Source organism: Trachemys scripta, chromosome 23 (genome assembly GCF_013100865.1).
Source record: "Trachemys scripta elegans isolate TJP31775 chromosome 23, CAS_Tse_1.0, whole genome shotgun sequence".
NCBI lineage: Eukaryota > Metazoa > Chordata > Testudines > Emydidae > Trachemys > Trachemys scripta.
Genome location: NC_048320.1, coordinates 2475758 through 2495409, shown reverse-complemented (window position 1 = coordinate 2495409; position 19652 = coordinate 2475758). Strand labels below are relative to the sequence as shown.

The following is a 19652-nucleotide window of genomic DNA, read 5'->3' as shown; positions in this document are numbered from 1 at the left end:
CCCTGCCTACCTCACAGGGGTGTGTGACGAGAAAAACATGGATGAGGCTCTCAGCTCCCATGGTAATGGGGGCCAGCCAGACGGACAGATGTGTATGGGGCAAACAGGGAGGTAATTCAATACAGAGATTCGAAGGTGACTTTTAGTGTTTGGATTAGGAGTTTCCTGCTACGCTAGTCATGAAGCATCTGCACAGTTGTTGTGGTTCTTTGCCTCTCCTAAGAGGGATCCTGGAATGCCTGTGCAGTGTGAGAGCAGCTGACCAGCAGAGAGCTCTCAGCCCCTGTCAGGTTTGAGTCTGTTCAGTTTTACTCCTAGCGCACATAAGCACACCAGTCAGGAATGCACCCAAGCCAGAGCACACGGTGCGGATAACGGAGTGGGCACTTCTCCACATGTAAGTAGCTGGGAGAGAGTCCATCTTGGTTGAAGGGAAAGCAAGTTGTTTAACCAACGCTGGCAAGTTGGACCCTTTTGTCTGACACACAATATTTCCAGGTAACTGCACAGTGATCCAGGACTGAGGGCAGCCGGCAGCCTTGCTTCCAAAGGGGAAGGATCAGTTTGGTATGTGATCTGCATTGTTCTTTCCAGGGCTGTGTTTGAGCTGGGCTTGCTCATGAGAAAACACATTTTAAGGAACTTTAATGCAACTTTGCTTTAGTCCTTTAAAACAAACTATTCAGCAAGAAAATGGCTGACCCTGAGCAATGCTTTGTTTTCACTCTGTGAGCAGTTTGGTAGCAGAAAAGACATTCAAACTGTAGTATTAATCCTATTAAAGAATTCAAACGTGCCTGGGGGAGGTTGCACTTTGTCGATTGCTCTTTTCCCTCCTGGGAGTTGTTCGAGAAGCCATCATGAAATCAAAATTCCTTTGCAATAAGTTATAAATTCATTCGAAAGGCCAGGCTGTTCTTTCCTTCTTGTTGGGTCTCTAGCACGACTTTATAGGAAGGCTTTTGCTGATGATCGTGACAATCCATTTTTGTTGCGGGGAGGAGGGTGTTCTCTAAAATAAACTTAGAATGAGCCGAAGGCAGAGTATGGAGTTAATATGTGAGACGTCCCTTTCTCAATACGCTGAGAGGGAAATGTTTGCGGGCCAGGTTCTCCATGTAAATCAGCACAGTTGCATTGTGGACGTACATTAGTTTCCACCAGCCGAGGATCTGGTCCAGTATATTTAGAGCTTGGAGGTCGGCTACAGTAAAACACTACAATGATGGCTGGTCTCTGGGGTTATTTGCAGTCTGTAGGTAGAATTCTGTTTGGAATGTCTCAGAGGTGGGCCAAATCCTGGAAAAACAGTAGGAATTTCATTCTCGTGAGTAGCCCCATTGTGTTTGCAGGATGGGACCTGAAATGTGCATAATGTACCTGAATTACCGTCTGCAGCAATTTATCCGGCTGCCAGACAAGAAACATGGTTCCACCATCAAAATGGGAATATTACAAAAGTGAAACTAGACCACAAAAAAATTGCAACAGTAAGATGGAGATTGCATTCACCCCAAAGCCGGGAGGTGGGGTGAGGTCCAGCCCCAGGCAGGGGACCCTAACTGTACTCCCTTTTACCACACTGTTGTTATATGGCATATGAGATGAGGGCCCAGTGCTCGGCAGCAGAATATGGCAAATAGCACAATGTAATTCCAGGCAGAAAATGACACGGTCAAAAGTGACCGTCACATATTTAAGCAGGGAGGACATCAAATGTTACACCCAGAAATCTCAGCTGGGCCCAGAGCCTCACCGCACTAGGTGCTGAACAAACACATAGCAAGAGACAGTACAGGACAGTATTACAAGCTAAATAGACAAAGCATGGGAGGGGGAAACTGAAGCATAGAAGGGTGAAGTGACTAACCTAAGCAGCCCACTGGAGGAGCCCAGATTAGAACTCAGATTTCTGAAAGCACTGGACCACACTGCCTGCAAGCTTAGGTAAGCGCCTTTATGTGCAGACATTACAATGCAGCCTTTAACTGTGAACTCACTGTCTTAACTTTCCGTCCTGAATAGCCCTATTGACTCCCACGCCTTTAACACTGAGCTAGCTTTAAAAAAACAAGGAATCAGGCATCTTCCCATGGTGCTTGTGAGCACAGCAGGAGCCCAGGGGTTCTGTTCAGAATCGGCGCTTGTGTTGAGATCTGCCTCGGCAGAAAGTTTTCTCCATTGTCTATTTCTTATTTCAGGATGGCCTGAATGGTTTCACGTTGCCACTACCTGGCTGCCAACATGGGCATGCACGGGAATACAAATTTGGCCACTTTTGGAAGGGCACTTAGTGTGCCCCCCCATGGTCGGAGGAGCTGGTTCTCCCACCCTGTCCCGCAGCCCCAGGACCAGAGGAGCTCGCTTTCCCCGCCCCGCCCCTGGAGGAGTTCTGGGCCCCCGCTGACTAGGTGGGCGCGTGCCCCTGCTTGCCACCCTGCGCACGCAGAGCGCTTTGTTAAACAGGCTCTGGATTCATTTGTTGGGGGTTTCTGAATGTCTCACCCGAATCAGTGAAAACAGCGGGTGAGCATGAAAACCAGGTGTGCAGCCTGAGAGCTACCAGTGACACCAGCTTCTGCAATGGGCATTGAGCCACCTGGAAGAGCTGACAGACTTGGACCCACAAAGGGCCAAAATGATGAGTTTGGCCCTGACAAATCATGCATTTTTTTTTTTTTAAATAACAAGGGTTTTGTGGGATGAGGGGGAGATTTGGCTTCTGGTGTTGGAGCACGGGTGGTGGGGGCATGTGTTCAGCTTTGCTCCACAACCAGGAGAGCTAGAAACTTTTTCTTGGCAAGGAAAGTGTCTCTCGTGATCACCTGACTCCAGCAGCTGGGGCTTGAGACAACACCAAATGCTGACCATATAACCACATGGGGAGGAGAAAGCAAGTGGTGAGCTCCCAAAGGGAGGAACTAGGGGCTGCGGGCCCTGCCAGGGACAGGCCAGAGGGAGCAGGTGGGGGGCCGATGCAGCAACAGGCCTGGCCTCCCCACTATTCGCTGCAGTGTGGGTGACAGGTTGGAGGAGGCGCGACGCTGCAACCCCAGCCCTCCCAGCCAGGCAGCACCATCCCTGCTGGGTTTGCAGCAGCTGGGATATTAATCACTGGGGCAAAGGTCAGGCTGAGCTGCGAGTGTTTGCTCCATTTCCCCGGCACTGCGGAAGTGCTGGCGGCTGGCTGGCTGTGCTCCTCGGCAGTCAGGTAGGAAAGCTTGGAGCTTTACTCCAGTTTATAGGATCGGACCATCTTTCTGAGCTCACCCTATGGCCCTCCTTGCTCTCCCCATCCCTGCCTGCCCAGGTTCCCCAGGGCCGAGACCCCGAGGGCAGGGCACCGGCCCTGCGAGAGCAGCAATCACCTGCTCTGCTCAAGGGCTCTGGGCTTGCAAACCAGATTGTCCCAGCTCAGCTTGGCAGCTGGCCGAGCTCCCTGCCCCTTTCATGGGTCCCTGTGCCACCAGGGCTGGGACCGGCTGCTCTCTGTGCAGTTTGGAGGGAACCCGCGGCACTTTGCACCTGGTGCTCTGGGGCCAGGCCTGGGTATCCCACGGTCCCTGAGCTGTCTGGGCCGGGCCTGGGTATCCCATGGTCCCTTTGGCGTCTAGGCCAGGCCTGGGTGGGGTCTGGGCTACCAGATCTTGGTGCGGTCTGGGCTTGGACTGGGTCTGGGCACTCCTGGATCCCTCAGCTGTCTGGGCCCCTGTGTGAATGTTTTTTCTGACACAGAACAAGGAACTCTGTTAGAATAGTGTGCAGGGCTCTTCCCCATGCTGCACTCCCCCTCCCGGCTCCCTGGTGCCCCAGCATCTTTCTGTACCTCTCAAGAACAGTGCACGTCCCCTCCCCGCCAGCTAGGGTGCTCAGGGATTCCCATACCGCGTGTGCTCATGGGGTCGGGGACCTGTGCTATTTGGGCCTAAGCCAGGTCCAGACACTGACTGGGCTCTGTGTGCTTGAGGCCTGGCCCCAATACAGGTACTTCCACGGGCCTGTGCTGGGTGAACCTGTCCAAGGGTCTGCGTGTCCTTGTGAAGCAGGCCCAGCGCTGGGCAAACAGAGGGAAGGCTGAGGGATGCCAGACAGAGACAATAAAGATACAATAATAACACAGTCCTGATTTACGTGGGCTAACGACTCTGGGATCTTCCCCAGGCAAAGACCCGGGGCAATTTCCTGCAGCTTAGCAGATTCTAAACTAAGATTTTTGAAAAAGAAGCTAAAAACAAATCAACTAATAAAAAGAAGCCCCCTTGGAATTGCTCTGGGAGTCTCAAATAGCTGGGTCAGGGCCATGGCGACATACAGCTGAAATTGGACTGAGGGCAGCAGCAGACAGAGACATCTTTTAAGACTCCCACGCAGTGTGCAGTGGCAGTCAAAAAAGCAAACAGGATGTTGGAAATCATTCAAAAAGGGATAGAGAATAAGATGGAGAATATCTTATTGCCCTTATATAAATCGATGGTACGCCCTCATCTCGAATACTGCGTACAGATGTGGTCTCCATCTCAAAAAAGATATACTGGCATTAGAAAAAGTTCAGAAAAGGGCAACTAAAATGATTAGGGGTTTGGAACGGGTCCCATATGAGGAGAGATTAAAGTGGCTTGGAAAAGAGGAGACTAAGGGGGAATATGATAGAGATATATAAAATCATGAGTGATGTGGAGAAAGTGAATAAGGAAAAGTTATTTACTTGTTCCCACAATATAAGAACTAGGGGCCATCAAATGAAATTAATAGGCAGCAGGTTTAAAAGAAATAAAAGGAAGTTCTTCTTCACGCAGCACACAGTCAACTTGTGGAACTCCTTACTTGAGGAGGTTGTGAAGGCTAGGACTATAACAGCGTTTAAAAGAGAACTGGATAAATTCATGGTGGTTAGGTCCATTAATGGCTATTAGCCAGGACGGGTAAGGAATGGTGTCCCTAGCCTGGAGATGGATGGCAGGAGAGAGATCACTTGATCATTGCCTGTTAGGTTCACTCCCTCTGGGGCACCTGGCATTGGCCACTGTCGGTAGACGGGATACTGGGCTAGATGGACCTTTGGTCTGACCCAGTATAGCCATTCTTAAGTTCTTAGGAACAGGGGTGGGGGACAGCCAGGACCTGGTGAGGGAGAGGGACTGGGCTGATGAAGGCAGCCCCCCAAGTGTTCAGAAATCACGAGTCAGGTCCCAAAAGTTACGAGATTGGTTTAATAATCAGGAGAGTTTAAAAAGCAGCAAGTTCTGGCCAAGTCACCCACCAAACAGAATGGACTGCAGTGCCGGGCATCTCCCCCCAGCGTCAGCGTGACTGCTGTCCACAGCCGGCTGGCCATTCGTCAGGCTGGCATTGATCCAGTGAAAACAATGTCATGTGACCTTGGCAGACAAGTGATCATGAGTGACAGCTGGCCAGGGGTCCAGCAACATCACCACCTCTGGCCTTGTCTCCCATTCTTCTCCTGAGCCTCTCTCTCCCCTCTGGCTTGTTCCGTCACAATACAAGCGTGCTCTCGTCTCTCCCACCTCCAAAGAACCCACCCGGGACCCGTTTGCTCTCCACCTACCTTCCATCTGTATGCTCATTGAGTCGCTGTCTGGAGTTCTTCCTCCAGTCCCATGAAAGAATCCTCTTCAACCTAGGGGCTGCCCTTGCACGCCACTGAAACTGTTATGCCAACGTCTTTAATGACCTCTTCCAAGGCAAAGCTAAGACCCTGTGCTCCATCCTCATCAGCTGCCTTTGACACCATCAACCATGAAATCTTGTCCTCCCTTGGCTGCCAGGGCTCTGTCCTCTCCTGGTTCTCTTCATACCTCTCTAACTGCTCCTTCCATGTGTCCTTCAGTGGATCCTCCTCATCGCCTCTCCAGATTTCTGGGGGTTTCCACAGAGCTCCGTCCTTGGTCCCGCACTTTATCTGTGGGCAGTCGCCCCCGCAAACAAATTCAGCAACTACCTTGGGGCTGGTGACTGACTCCCAGATCTACCTCTCTGCTCCAGACCTGTCCCCTGCCCAAACTAAGATTTCTTCCTGTCTCTCTGACGGCTTCTAGCGGATGGCTAGACATCAACCCAAGCTCAACATGGCTAAACTTGACTCTTAATCTTCCCTCCAGTTCTTCCCCATTACCTCCTTTCCCCATCACGGAAGACAGCACCACAATCCTGCCCGTCACTCAAGCCTGGAAACTGGGCATCTCTGGATTCAGCCCCCTCTCTAGGTCCTCACATCAGTCTGTCTAAATCTTACCGGCGCTTTCTGCAGAACATTTCTCAGCTCCGGCCTTCCCTATCCCCAGGGTTGGAGCTCTGGCCCAGGCTCCCATCCTATCGCGTCCTGCTCACCACAACATCCTCTTGGCTGGCCGCGGCGCGGGCTGTCCTGCCCAGCTCATGTCCATTCAGAATGCTGCTGCAGAGTTCATTTCTCCAGCCTACTGCTGTGACCGCATCTCCTCCTCCTTGCATCCAGCATAAGCCGCTTGCCTTCGTTCAAGTCCCCAATCCCCACTGTACCTAGCATCCCTCGTTCCCTATCACAATGGCAACGCTCGCCTCTGAGCAGCCCAGGAGCCCAGCCTCCTTCGTCCCCGAGCACCTGCAAAGCCACCCCATTGGCCAGGCCCTCCTCAAAACTCTCCTTTGCCATGATGCCTGCAAAAGACTTGACCTGCACGGGGCTGCCAGTGCTCTGGAACCACTGTCCTGCCTGGATTGATGACCGGGATTCCCCTGTGCTCCCTTGTCTGTCAGTCTTGCTTTGTCTCATACTGAGATTGTCAGCCCAGGGGGGCAGAGACCATCTTGTGTCCAGCGCCTGGCACAACCAGGCCCTGGAGCTGTTCCTGGGTGCTGCCAGGACCAGCACCGTCATGCTGGGGAAATGTGTGAGGTGGAGACTGCACACACAGGGCTGCGGAACTGGCTCAATGCCAGGAGACAGGGCTTTGGGACCTGGCGCTGTTCCGGTTCTGCTGGTGATGCTAGGAGCGGGGCATCTCTGTGACTGCCTGGGGAAGAGCGACCTGAACCCGGAATATCCAGCTAAGTGCTTTGTAACCAATGCTCCTGCGAGGCAGCATTTAGCCAGTTCACTGGGAGGTGCCCACAACCTGAGCTTCACCTTTACAGACCTTGTGTCTGGGACAGGTCGTGTGGTCTAGAGGGTAGGGCTCTGGTGTGGAAGTCAGGGAACCTGTCTTCTATTTGTAGCTCTGCTGGTGACCTCAGGCAAGTCCCAGCCTTTTCAATGGTCAGTTCTTTGGGACAGGGGCTGTCTCAGGGGTGTTAGTATAGCACCTGCATAATGGGGCTTGCGCTCGGGTGAGGTCTGCAGGTGCCTCCGTAAAATAAGTAATACCCATGCTTGTGCGTTACTCTGTTAGCTGCCGTGCTCAGGGTCCTGGTGCGAGGGTGGGCACCAGTCGCTCTGGCTCTGACTAGATCTCACAGGTCACCCGGTTTGACCCAGTTAGTCATAGAGTTTAAGGCCAGAAGGGACCATCAGAGCCTCCAGTCTGAGCCCCTGTGCAGCACCGGTCACTAAACCCCACCCAGTTGCCTCTGCACCAAGTCCAATGATCTGGATTAGACAAAAATGTTACGGCCCTCCAGAGAGTGACTTCAGTTTGCCACAGGCAGAGAATGGGGGCACCGAGATGCCAGCATGCCAAGGCCTCTGCCGTGGCAGGGAATTGATTAGTGGGTTGTGAACCATGCTCCACACTGCAGAGGAAGGCGAATCCCATCCCCGCCCCAGGTCCTGCCAATCTGACCTGGGGGAAAATTCCTTCCTGAGCCCGAAAAAGGTGATCAGTTAGACCCTGAGCATGTGAGCAAGACACACCAGCCAGGCATCTGAGAGAGAGGATTCTCTGTACGGACACCTCCGAACCCATCTTCAGCAGCATCCATGCTTCAGAGGAAGGAAGAAAAAATAACCCAGACTGCATCGGGGGGAAAGAATTCCTTCCTGACCCCAGCAAGCGACAGGCTGAAGCCCTGAAGCATAAAATTGAGAACATAAGACATAGAACTGGAATTAACCCCCTGGGCCACTGAGCCCAGCCCCACACTACAGGCCACAGTTCCACTGGTCAGTTCCTGGCCAGCTTCTCTCCTCTGGCTGTGTAGCTTGACCTGACACATTAGAGCTATCAAAAATGTTTCCAATTTTGACATTTCTATGATGTTTGGGATTTTGAACACTTGAAAAATAAATGGGAAATTTGGGTGAGAATCCCTCTCCCCCCTGCCCCACTCATTCTTTGGCCTGCTATAGACGGATCCTATCAAGTCGTAAAGAGTTTGGAGTGTTCCATTCTGAAATTGGAAACAATGGGGGAAAGTCTCAAAAATGGTTGTGAAATGTTTCCCTGGCCAGTGTCTCTCTATGGAGACATTTGCTGCTTCAGAGTTTTCCAGATCATCTGAGCAGCGATGGGTCCCCATTGCTCTCTGGGTGCTCACTCTGCTGCTTTGTTCCAGATAAAGCATTTCTGGAGGTGCCTTACGAGATGGAACTGCACATCTGACCGCGCACAGGAGAGCAGCTCGGCAGAAATGGAAACCGTGGTGATAGTTGCCATCGGCGTGCTGGCTACGATCTTCCTGGCATCCTTCGTGGCGCTTGTGGTGGTTTGCAGGCAGCGCTACTGCCGGCCCAAGGATCTCCTGAATCAGTATGATACCAAGTAAGTGTCCAGCCCCCTCCTCCACTTGCACCAAATTGATAGGGAGGAAGCAAAAAGACTGATTGAAAAGTGGAATGAAGGGAGGAATGCATGCAGATTTCAGAGCTGCTGGTACTGACGAGTCCAGGCAGTGCTTGATGCACCGGAGATGCACTGCAGAACCTAACACTACCAGGTCAGGTTGTCTGCCCAGCTCAACAGTCACGGCCAGTCAGCGCCCCTGCCGGCGATGGCTGACGACTGACACAGAAATGGTAAGATAACTAAGGCAGAGAGCGTGATGGCAGAGAAAAGCCTTGTCCTCATTAGAAAACTGTATGGTTTTGACTGCAATGCTGTCCTAAGACAGTGCACCCCGGGATGTGGATGTGGTTACACGGAGATCAAAGTGCTTTACGAAGTGGGGAAGGGGAATAGCTACAAGGCACCTTTATCCCAGTGTACCCACAACCAGGCCAGTGGGGTGCATTGCCTTAGGCCCACGGTGCGCTCCCGCTAACCGCCAGCATTATACAAACCTGGGGGTCGGCAGGGCCTAAGGAGTTAGAAACTCAGATCCCATTGAAAATCAGAGCGCCCATCTCCCTTACGCTCCTTTTAAACCAGCATAGATGGATTCTTTGCATTTCCTGTCCCTGCCCAGCAGGGACACAGCACAATTCTGCCCCAGGCGGAGGAGGAGAGAGAGGTGCAGTCACGTCACTTTGTGCATGACCGGAAGGTGCTCAGATACTGGGATGATGAGGAACCTACACAGACTAGACTAACTTTTATATGTGACAAGGAGAATATTCCCCAGTGGACAAGTTTGTGCGCCCAGTGAGAACAACAGGCTATCACTGAGCACATGTTGGGGCAAGAATCTGAACTGACCCCGTTCCGCTCTGTCGGCTCAGCTTGTGCAGACTCAGGGACGCTCAGTCTTGTCGGAGGGTCCCCGGTGGCGGCTATCCCTGGGGTAACAGAACAGAAAATCCAGGTGGGTCAGTAATCGTGTTTCTAACATTTCCAAGAGAGAATTTCTCACAGAACCCAAAGGTCCACACTTGCCTGAGCCCTGCTCCTTGGGACATCATTTATACCCAGGTTGCGTGCTGCGTGCCCACCTTCTGAAAAGCAGGACCAAGGGGGAGTCTCAGGTTGGGCCCCCAAAATCACAGGTCACTTTTGAAAATCTTGGCCAGATGCAGCTGAAAATAGAAGGCTCTAAGAGCTCAAACTCTGCGAAGCATCCAAATGACTTGGAAGCCTACGTCCCATTTTCAAACGTGACTCCCGTTGACAATGGGAGTTAGGCACCTAAATGTCTTTGAGGCTCTGGGCCTTAGGCACTCTTGGATATTGTCCCCCCAGGCTCTTTGGTCACTTTGGGCCAGACTTACAAAGATGGTTGGGCACCCAAAGCTGGAACTAGGCGCTGGGCAGGATTTTCAAAAGCACCTAGGCAAGTTAGGTGCTAACTTGTATTGAAATCCATGGGGCTGGGGCACTGCCCCTAGGGGCCTAGAGTCCTTTGTAAATCTGGCCCGTGGGTGCTTAGAAAACGTGCCCCTTAGTTAGCCATCCTGACTGCCCCTGTGCCAGGTGCTGAATGACCCATTCCTGTTTGTTTCAGACCGATCGTCGACCTTATTGGGGCGATGGAGACGCAGTCGGAGCCTTCGGAGCTTGAGCTGGATGATGTCGTGATAACAAACCCCCACATCGAGGCCATTCTGGAGAATGAGGACTGGATCGAAGATGCTTCGTAAGAGTTTCAAAGCTGCCTCTTGGGTGATCTTTAAAACGGGCTCCCGTGCTCTGCCTGGTTACGTTCCTTGGCTCCAGGACGGTCGTCTGCCGCCTGGATCAGAGCCTGCCTTGGGAGCATGCTTTTATCTAGAGCAAAATCACTTACCGTAGGCAGCAGGATGGTCTAGTGGAGCAGCCTTGGCCGAGGCATCAGGAGAGCCAGGTTCTAGCCCCAGCTCTCCTGGTGATCCCATCCCCCTTTGGCTGATTAGAGTGTAAACTCCTTGGGGTGGGGTCCGGTTCCCAGGCGCTGCTCTGATACAAAGCACAATCATTCAGGGCTCCGTTGCCTGCCTATCTGTTGAGCCAGGAGTGCAGCCAGAGCCTCATGTGCATCACCTGACAGTTGTGCAAACCCAGGCGTGTTTAGGGCCCTAATTTGCAACTCCAAATTCTTGTGGTACAAATCCCTGGTCACAATGTTTGTGCCCAGGTGCAAAAATGGAAGCCAGGTCTGGAATCTCTGGCCCTGCTGCAGCCTACTGGCTTGGTTCCAGGTGCTCGGAGCCATTCCTTGTCAGGGTGGCTGGTGGGGTTTGGTGTGAGGAACTTTCCTTGGCATGTGCATGATTCTCATTCAAAACACGGACGCTAGAGGTGGAGGGTTAACAAGCCAGTAAAGATTCAGACTTGAAGGCCAGAAAGGACCCTCCTCTAGTCCAGCGTCCTGCCTAGCACAGAGAATCACCGAGGTTAAGGCCAGAAGGGGCCACCAGACCATCCCACCCAGTGGTTCCTGGATCAGATATTAGACTCACCAAGGGACTTAGCTCTGATCTGTTTCTTTAAGCATCTACATCCAACATCTGGGCACCACTGACGCTCAGAAACACTGATCAGCTGCTACTTCGCCCTGGAGGCACCTTGATCCCCACAGGAGTCTCAGGCGACATGTCCATGATGGGGCCTGTAGCAGCAGAGTCCGGTGCCATAGCTCTGCTGACATAACCCTGTAGTGCAGATGCAGCCTGCAGCTCTGGAAGGGGGTTTTCCATCCACCTCCCCAAGCAACAGGAGTAGGGGTTAGGGCTCCGGCGCTCAGAGCCTGGATTTGTCCCACCCCTGAGTGCATCGATCGAATTGTTACGTGTAGACCAGCCCTGTGTTCCCGCCCGTCGGCATGCACTAAGCTGCCTGTGTCCTGACGTTGTCCCCCCGACCAACACGTGCCCCACCCCTAAGCCTCAGCGTGATTCTCAGACGAGCCGAGAGGGGCCCATATGGCAGGTGTGCTCGGAGCATGCCGACCCCACGCAAACGGCTAAGAAGTAATGGAGAGCAGGACGCGTGTGGCGGGAACACACAGCCCCAAGGGTGGGGTGCTCACGGGGGAGTGGGAGACCCATGTTTGCACTCTGGTGCTGCCTGCCATGCAACAGGGATCTGAACCCCGGCACTCGCCCCGTCTGTGCTCCCTCCCTCTCAACACATTTTGTTAGGTGTTCGCGGCGGGAGAGACTGAGAGAACCTCACCCAGCATGTGCAATAGCCTGGTAGTCAGGGCACTCCCCTGAAACGTGGCAGGGCTGAAAGCAAGTCCCTGTCCCCAGGCAGGCAGTGCAGGGGCTGGAAACGGGTCTGCACGGCCCAGGGGAATGCACTGACCCTGGGCTGCTGGCTGTAGCCAGGTGGGCTCTCGCGCTCTCTCTGGTTAGCAGAAGAAAGGGCTGGCCTGGCTCGGGCACCCACTCCAGGGCAGCCAGGGTCCATGCTATGAATCCCGAGGGAAAGGAGGCGTCTCCCTCTGGCCTGTCAGGCAGACACCTGCAACCCAGAGCTATAGGGATCGGGGTGCCCTAGTACCCTGGTGGATCTGGGCCCTAAGCCCTGCCCCTGTCCTCTGCATCCACTCCCTGCTCTGCTGGCTGGCCACTGAGAATCCCAGTCTTAGGTGCTGAGCCCTCCCTGTACATTGTATGGGGCCCATGGGCACCTCGCTTGGGGCTGTGGATTCCACTGGATGGCAGGACACCTCCGGCCAACGCTCCGGTGCTGAGCAGAGCAGCACCCGAAGGCCCTCGGTGACGTGAGCCCCATGCTCAGAACATCTCTGCTGGAAAGAGAGCTCTAGCCTGGGGTGAAAGACTCACGTGAGGGAGAACCCACCTCCTCCCTCAGCAGGCAGTTACATGACCAGCAGCGCTGTAGCATAGACACTCGCTACAGTGACAGAAGTGGGTTTTCCACCCCCTCGAGAGGCACTGAACAGAGAGGTGGAAGAATTCCACCAACGACTTAGCTGTGTCCACACTGCGTCTCTCAGGGGTGAATTTTTCACATTGCTCAGCCACGTAGGCAGGTTGACCTCAGTTTTAGGTGAGGACCAGGCCTTCCTGCCCTGTTAGACAAACGCACCCTGCTTCCAGCCGATGGCTGCGGGCTTGGTTGTGAAGTAACGTTGTAATGATACCAGTGAGGCTCTGTGGAGCCCATGGGACATGCTTAGCTGATGAAGTTTCCACCTCAGGCTGGCGGACAGAAGAAGAGCCAGTAACAAGACAGAGCTTTTCTAACCAAAGGCGTTCTTTCTTCGCAGGGGCCTGGTCTCTCACTGCATCGCTATTCTCAAGGTAAGTCCCCCACAGAAACGCCTCCCCTGTGAATTAACCCAGGCTGCTGTGCAGGGAATCAGTGCCAGGAAATAAGCAAGGGGTCTGGAGGATTCTCCCAGAGGCTTCGGGCTCGATCCACACAGGAGATTTACCCTCCAACGTGGCAGCTCCTAGGGATCCACAGTCCCAGGCCAGGCCCCCAGGCTCCTTGTACGATGCATGGACAGAGCTAGGCACCTAAGAATGGGCTTCTCGGAAGCCAGAAAGATGAGCAGGGAGCCATCTACACTAGCCAGCAGGAAATGCCGAGGGGAGAGATGGGGCCTAAGACCTGCCTCCTAAGGGATTTGGGCACCCATCTCTCTGCTTGGGATTCTCGGCTGAGAACTCTCTCCTGGGGCCAGCTCAGCCCAGCATAGTCACTGTGCCCTTATGCCCAGTACCTGCTGGTTAGCTCCCCTGGGATGTAGGAAACCCAGGTTGCAGTCCCCACTCTGCAATGGTTGGGAGCAAGGACTCAAACCCAAATCTCCCTTCCCCCAAGGGGGTGTTCTGGGGTGGGAGTCCCACCAGCTCTCCTGTTGAAGTTGTTCTACTGTGTATGAAATCCGTAAATAGGCATTGGCCTGAGAGCTGTGTCTCCCGGGGGAGCACCCTAACCACTAGGCTCCCAAGTCCTTCTCTCTCTCGCTAGCCTCTAATGAGCCAAGCTGATCACTTCTCTCACTCAACAGATTTGTCATACTTTGACAGAGAAGCTCGTTGCAATGACAATGGGCTCTGGGGCCAGAATGAAATCTCCCGCGAGCCTGAGTGATATTATTGTGGTTGCGAAGCGGATCAGCCCCAGGTGAGTGGAAGGGATTGTCAGTCCATTTCGGCTGAGGGCACACAGCTTCAACTTGATCTGCAGCTCCAAAGGCCAGGCAACTCCTGGAAACATCGGGCATCTGCAATAACCCCTGAATGACAGCATGGGTGAATTCAGATTCACAGTAGTGCTGACTCCAAACATCCAAACCTCATGTGAGGTCCCAAATCCCATGAGATCTTAACAATAATAAATGGCTTTTTATTTGCTGTTTGGTCTTTGAGCCATTGGGGTCCCATTCCCAAGCCTTTCTCCACAGCCACAGGGGCTAGAACCTTCCTTGTTTGTTTGTTTTTTAAATGTAAGTGGAGAATCTCACCTGATCACAGGACTCCAGGAGCTGGGGCTTTAAGAAAAACACCAATTATCAATGAGACTTGGCAACACTGTGTGGCTCTTCCTGCCCAGCAGAGAGCTTGTCACCTTAAGGATCAAACCCAACACTTTGCGTTTCAGCCAGAAAGCAAGCTGGAAGCCAGTGCCATCTGTGACAGGGCTCAAGAACCGATTTCCCAGGGCTCAGCACCCACAACTGGGGCCAGAGTCTCAGAAGAGCTCTGCTCCAGTTAGGCACCTCAATAAGTGTCTGGCTTGGCTGTGGATTGCATATGAGTCGAAGTACCAAGCTCCCACTGGCCTCCAGTGGGCCTTGTGCTCCTAAATCACTTAGACACTTTTGAAATTGCCACCCTTTGATCTCAGTGGGGGCCGCTGAGCAAAAGGCGCTTTTGCAGATCTGGGCAGTACTCCCTTGAGTGCCAAATGGGAGCTTGGCTTTTATGAAAATCAGCCCCCCCCCCTGTGGGAACTCCTGTGACGCTGGCCCTAGGTGCCTTCCTACGCTGTAGGGGTTCACAGCCAACGGGAGAGATGCCGGGCTCTGAAATGTGCTCGCTGAGAGAAAAAACCAAACTGCTACCAGGGCACTTGCAAAATACAGTGCGAAACAAGCAACGGTCGCTCTCTCTCTTCCCCTAGGGTGGATGATGTTGTGAGGTCGATGTACCCGCCTCTGGATCCCAAGCTTCTGGATGCACGGTAAGCTCTGGGCGAGGTTCCCAAAGCCACTGGCTCTTAGGGTGTCATTCTTTAGCCACAGGGGAAATCCCCACCAGAATGCCCCATAGCCCAGTGGTGAGGGTACTGCCCAGGGGGGTGGCTGATTCCTGTTCAAATCCCTTCTCAGCAGGCAGAGCAGGACTTGAACTGAGATCTCCCCCACACCCCAGGGGAACAGCCTAATCCCTTGGCTAGAAGTGATGAGGGGGGTCTTCCTGCCACCTACCCTCCCCCTGGCATTTTACATAAGTTCTTAAGGGCCCTGAGCAAGAAAGCAAGCTCCAAGCACGCCTGCCGGCTTGGGTCCCACAGGAAGTTAGGTGGAGGGTCACCTGTCTTCCCCCAGTTCACACGTCACGCTGGGACAGCTGGACGCCGAGCGTGGGGCTGCAGCACGTACGCACGCAGGCAGAAACATAGGCAATGAGACAGCTTTTATTGCAAAAATGTGGTGCCCAGAGGGTTTAGGTGCTTACAGCGTTTGACAGCTGCTGAGCGGGGGGGCTCATGAATCCCAGTTTGGCCTGATTCTGGGACGTAGGTACCTACCGTGGCAGTTAGGTGCCCACATCCTGTTGTGGACAAGCTCCCTATTATTATTTATATTCCTACGTTGCTGCCCTGGTGGAGTTTGCACCTTGCTCTAGCACACACATTCCTTCCCAGAGCTCCAGGAGAAGCTAATGCTGTTTGCATCCATCCCGAGGGCCCAATCCTGTCCTCAGTGCCTTTTCCAGGGCTTGCCCCGAAGAGCGAGGAGCAGCTGGGTCGTGGGAGTGAATTAGTGTTTGGGCTGTGGGAAGGTGCTTGCTCCCTGGGAGATGAGTAAGGGCTGTCACACCTGCATGCAGGGCTCTGGCATGGTTACCACGAGCCCACGATCAGGGACAGTGCCCCACTCGGAAAGTCACAGCTTGGACCTTGCCTCCCCCTTGCTCCAGGGAGATGTTTCCTGGGCCAGCCCCTCCCCTAGGACAGGTGCTGGCTCCTCCAGCACAGCTGAGCCTGGGTTGGGGATGGAGTCCCCACTCCTCTCCCACATGTGAGGCCCGTATTGGCTGCGCTCTCTGGCACGCTGTGATGCAGGCGGAGGTGATCCATCTCTTTCACCTCCATAGCCCCCTGCGTGGGCGCAGGCGGAGATTTAATGACCGCCGAGGTGATCAGCTTGGGCTGTAGAGAAGGGGAAGGATCCAAAGAAACACTTGACGTGTGCAGAGGGTCGCGGCCATACAGGCACCACCAGGATGGAAGCAGTGTCCTGTTGTAACCCACACTGGCGATGGGTACACTCTGCATGGCCATCTGCAGCCAAGAGACTACTGCTGTCCTTTGGGCTACTGTCAGGAGCTGGGCTGAGCATGCTGGGTACAGAGGCAGCAGCGGCAGCCATCTTTACTAGAGGCATGGCCCTCCACTAGTGAGATAGCGGCCATCTTTGCTGAGGGCAGGAGCAGCTTCGAGCCCATGGGGCAGCTCCTTGCCTATTGTAACTTGTGGGAAACGGCAACCATTGGGAGGTAGGGTTTAATGGCAAAGAGAGAAATTAACAGCATTAATGGCCTTGCTTAACTGCAACTAGTGTCCTCCAAGATGCATTTGTCACTCGTCTGCAGCGAGTAACTGTATGAAAGTGGGCAGGACACAGATGGGCCGTTTATTAGCAAAAGTGGTGGGAGAAGGTGAGACGCTGCAGATATTTATCTTCTTAGAGTTTATTGAAAATCTCTCCCCACTAATTCCATCTGTGTACACAGATTCTGTGCTGCACACGTGGGGAGGTACGCTAGGTTCTGCTGCCTCCAGAACAAAGTGGTTAAAGAACAATCATTGTAACAGATGTGCCCAGTGGGCCGACCGAGAATGGGGCTCAGTTTGCACAGGGCTGGCCAAACAGTCCCAGTGTTACGTGAAAACACAAACCCAGCCTTAACGTAGAAACATAAATGTGACGGTTCTCAGGGTATCCAGGACTGTGGGTCACCTGGTTACTCCTCTGCCTTCAGCACGAGGAAAAATTACTTGAGCTTAACTGGATGTCAACTCCCTGACACTCCAGTCTGTTGGCTCTCAAACCATCTCCCCAGGGCCGTGTCAACCCATACTTTGCCTTGCCAGTTAACAAGAGGTGCACCCCGTCCTCTGAGCCCCCTGGAAGTGTCCCCTGTAGTGTTCAGCCCCTTGTCTGCTGAGCGCTCCCAGAATAGCAGGTTTACTGCCTCCTAGGAACAGGGCAGGAAAGCGTGAATGATTCAGCGCCCTGTAGAACACCCAGCACTGGGGTATCGTTCTAGTGAAACCAACATGCTTATTAGCAACAATGAGAGCGTAAAGCATTAGTGAGCAAAGGTCCTGGAAACCAAATCCGAACGCAACGTCTAAAGCCTAAACTTACCAGGCTCCGTTCTGGCTACGGCCATTTCTCCTACCCAAATGGCCATTGTGGCATTTCCTGCCAGGGCAGGCCGGCATTCTGTTTTCATGAATGGAATAGGCCTGTCCAGTTCCTGCCTGGGAGTGTCTCTTTGCCTTCTGCTTGTATCCCCAAAGGTCATTGGTTTTCCTCAGAGAGAGTAAACTCCTCCCGTTGCTTGCTCCCTGGAGTGCTCTTCCCTGCTGATGTCCCATTCCTCTGTCCACTTCATCTGTAACTGGGGCTTCCACTGCGCGAGCTCACAATGCTGAATTAGACAGAGATGTGCCTCTGACCTCCTGTCTGGAAAACACCTGCCTTCCTCTTTGGCTGGTGACAGATGTTAAAGCAGAGTGTCAGTGCCCACACCTCCTTCCTGACCCTGCACCTGTGCAACCACTGCACACCGAGATTAATGCCCACGCTGACCTAGGATCTCCCAGGACATCACTCCTGGAGAAGTACCAGGAAAGCAGTGCGCTGGGGCAGTGAGTTTGCCAGGCCTGCCAGGAGCTGCTGTTACACCACAGTGAATACTTTGCCAGTTGACTCCCATGGGCCTCTCTGTCCCAGCACAGGACTGCTGGGTTTATGCAGTGCCTGGGCCATGACTGGGGCTCTGATGCAGAATTACTAATACCTCTGTATAATAACACCACCACCTAGCTTCTGGGTCACGCTCAGAGTGCACTACAAAGGAAATCTCTACAATTATCCCTAGTGTCCAGAGGGGGAAACTGAGGTACGGAGTGGGGCAATGACTTGGCCACGGTCACCCCACAGGCCAGTGGCAGAGTCAGGCCTAGAACCTAGGTCTCGTGTCCCAGTCCACTAAGTTATCCACTGGGCCACACTGCCTGCTGCTGAGAGATTAATAAAGCTACTGGTTGATAAAGTCCCTTTTTGGCATGTCCCACCCCACCCCTGAGCAGTATCACCAGGGAGGCTGCAGCAGCCAGACCTCCTGCCCAGGCACCTGGTGTCCTCAAGCACTTGTAACAGCATCCTGGTTGCCTTGCAGGACAACAGCCCTGCTGCTGTCTGTCAGCCACCTCGTCCTGGTGACCAGGAGCGCCTGCCACCTAACCAGTGGCATGGACTGGATCGACCAATCGCTGTCTGCTGCGGAGGAGCACATGACGGTGCTGCGCGAAGCTGCTCTGGCCACCGAGCCCGAGAGAAGCATCGCGGGGGGCGCGGAAAGCTTCCTGCAGGAGCAGTCTGCCATCTGACGGAGGCGGCACGGCCTGTCCTGCTGAGGGCTGATGCTCCACGTTCTCAGGGAGCCCAGGCCGCTGCTCGGTGCGCTGAGGTGGTCAAATATTTGCATGAGCCCTGCAGAGCTATTAGTATATTGACACTGACCTGTTACCAGAGGGTAGCTAAGGCAATGCGCTTCTGCTGGTCCCCTGCTGCTTTGTAGTTTGGTTGAAGTGCCCTGCGCATGGAACAGTGGGGCTCTGATCAATAAAATCCCATGAGAAATCAGACCGTGGAAGCTCCTGTTTCTAAATACACCCCAGGCTGAAGCTCAGTAAACTCCGGACCCGTCCTGTGGCTGCTGCGGGCACTCCGGAGAGCCTCAGCTGCTAGGAAGTTACTGCAAAGCTGATTTAAGGGGTTTCCAGGGAAGATCCCCTGCCTGGCACCAGCGGGTTCCCCAGGAGTGGGGCTGGCACGATAGCCCTGCACCACCTCCTTCAGGCAGTCCCCAGCGTAAGGCCATCAGAGACAGGAGGAGGTGTGTTAACAGAGGGAGCAGGCATGCACTGGGCCCCTGCTAGTCTGGGGCAGTGGAGCAGCCCCTGGGAGGTACCCCAGCCAGACCCAGTGTCCTGGAGGAGCAATGGTGGCATAACGCTGCCCCACACCCCACCCATGCCTCTCCCATGCTGCAGCGCCTGAGAGGCACAGACTGGCCTTCTGGGTAACATGGAGCTTCTTATCAGCCCAGGGCAGTGTTCCCTGGGGACCAAGATAAAGCACATTGGGACAAGCTCACCCGCTGGCTTGTCTGGGAGCTTGGAGAGCATGGAGGAGGAGGGGCAGCAGGGTTCTGTAATTTAATGCAAGAAAATGCTTATTGAAATCATTGAGTCTTTGGAGACAAAACCAGACAGACGCCGAGAGAGACAAGACAGACCCAGCCAGACCCAGAGACATAGCTAGCCACAACACACAGACACAGACAGACAGACACAGAGACAAGAGACGCAAGCGAGCACTGGGCGCTGCCCTGCGCTGGTGAATTCCACTCAGCAGAGGGAAGC

The 19652-nt window shown here is 53.8% G+C and overlaps 1 protein-coding gene across 5 annotated transcripts; it reads left to right on the top strand.

The window, feature by feature from the left end:
* The first annotated feature begins 295 nt into the window (after nucleotides 1-295).
* TMEM98 (transmembrane protein 98) lies at nucleotides 296-18870 on the top strand. Of its 5 annotated transcripts, XM_034755975.1 has the most exons (8): nucleotides 303-397; nucleotides 499-567; nucleotides 8491-8696; nucleotides 10312-10443; nucleotides 13024-13057; nucleotides 13774-13889; nucleotides 14889-14948; nucleotides 18404-18870. In XM_034755975.1, the coding sequence occupies exons 3-8, from the start codon at nucleotides 8566-8568 to the stop codon at nucleotides 18612-18614; spliced, it is 684 nt and encodes a 227-aa protein (XP_034611866.1). In that variant the 5' UTR covers nucleotides 303-397; nucleotides 499-567; nucleotides 8491-8565; the 3' UTR covers nucleotides 18615-18870. The 5 variants fall into 5 exon arrangements, with proteins under 5 accessions (XP_034611870.1, XP_034611866.1, XP_034611869.1 ...); XM_034755979.1 differs by lacking the exon at nucleotides 499-567 and having other exon boundaries at nucleotides 296-397; XM_034755978.1 differs by lacking the exon at nucleotides 499-567 and having other exon boundaries at nucleotides 383-498.
* The last annotated feature ends 782 nt before the right edge of the window (nucleotides 18871-19652 follow it).

Excerpts from the sequence above, each read along its gene's own strand:
- TMEM98 (XM_034755979.1), top strand. The coding sequence starts at position 8,566 with ATGGAAACCGTGGTGATAGTTGCCATCGGCGTGCTGGCTACGATCTTC. Across the intron at positions 8,697-10,311 it reads CTGAATCAGTATGATACCAA|ACCGATCGTCGACCTTATTG; the intron begins GTAAGTGTCCAG and ends TGTTTGTTTCAG. Across the intron at positions 10,444-13,023 it reads GACTGGATCGAAGATGCTTC|GGGCCTGGTCTCTCACTGCA; the intron begins GTAAGAGTTTCA and ends CTTTCTTCGCAG.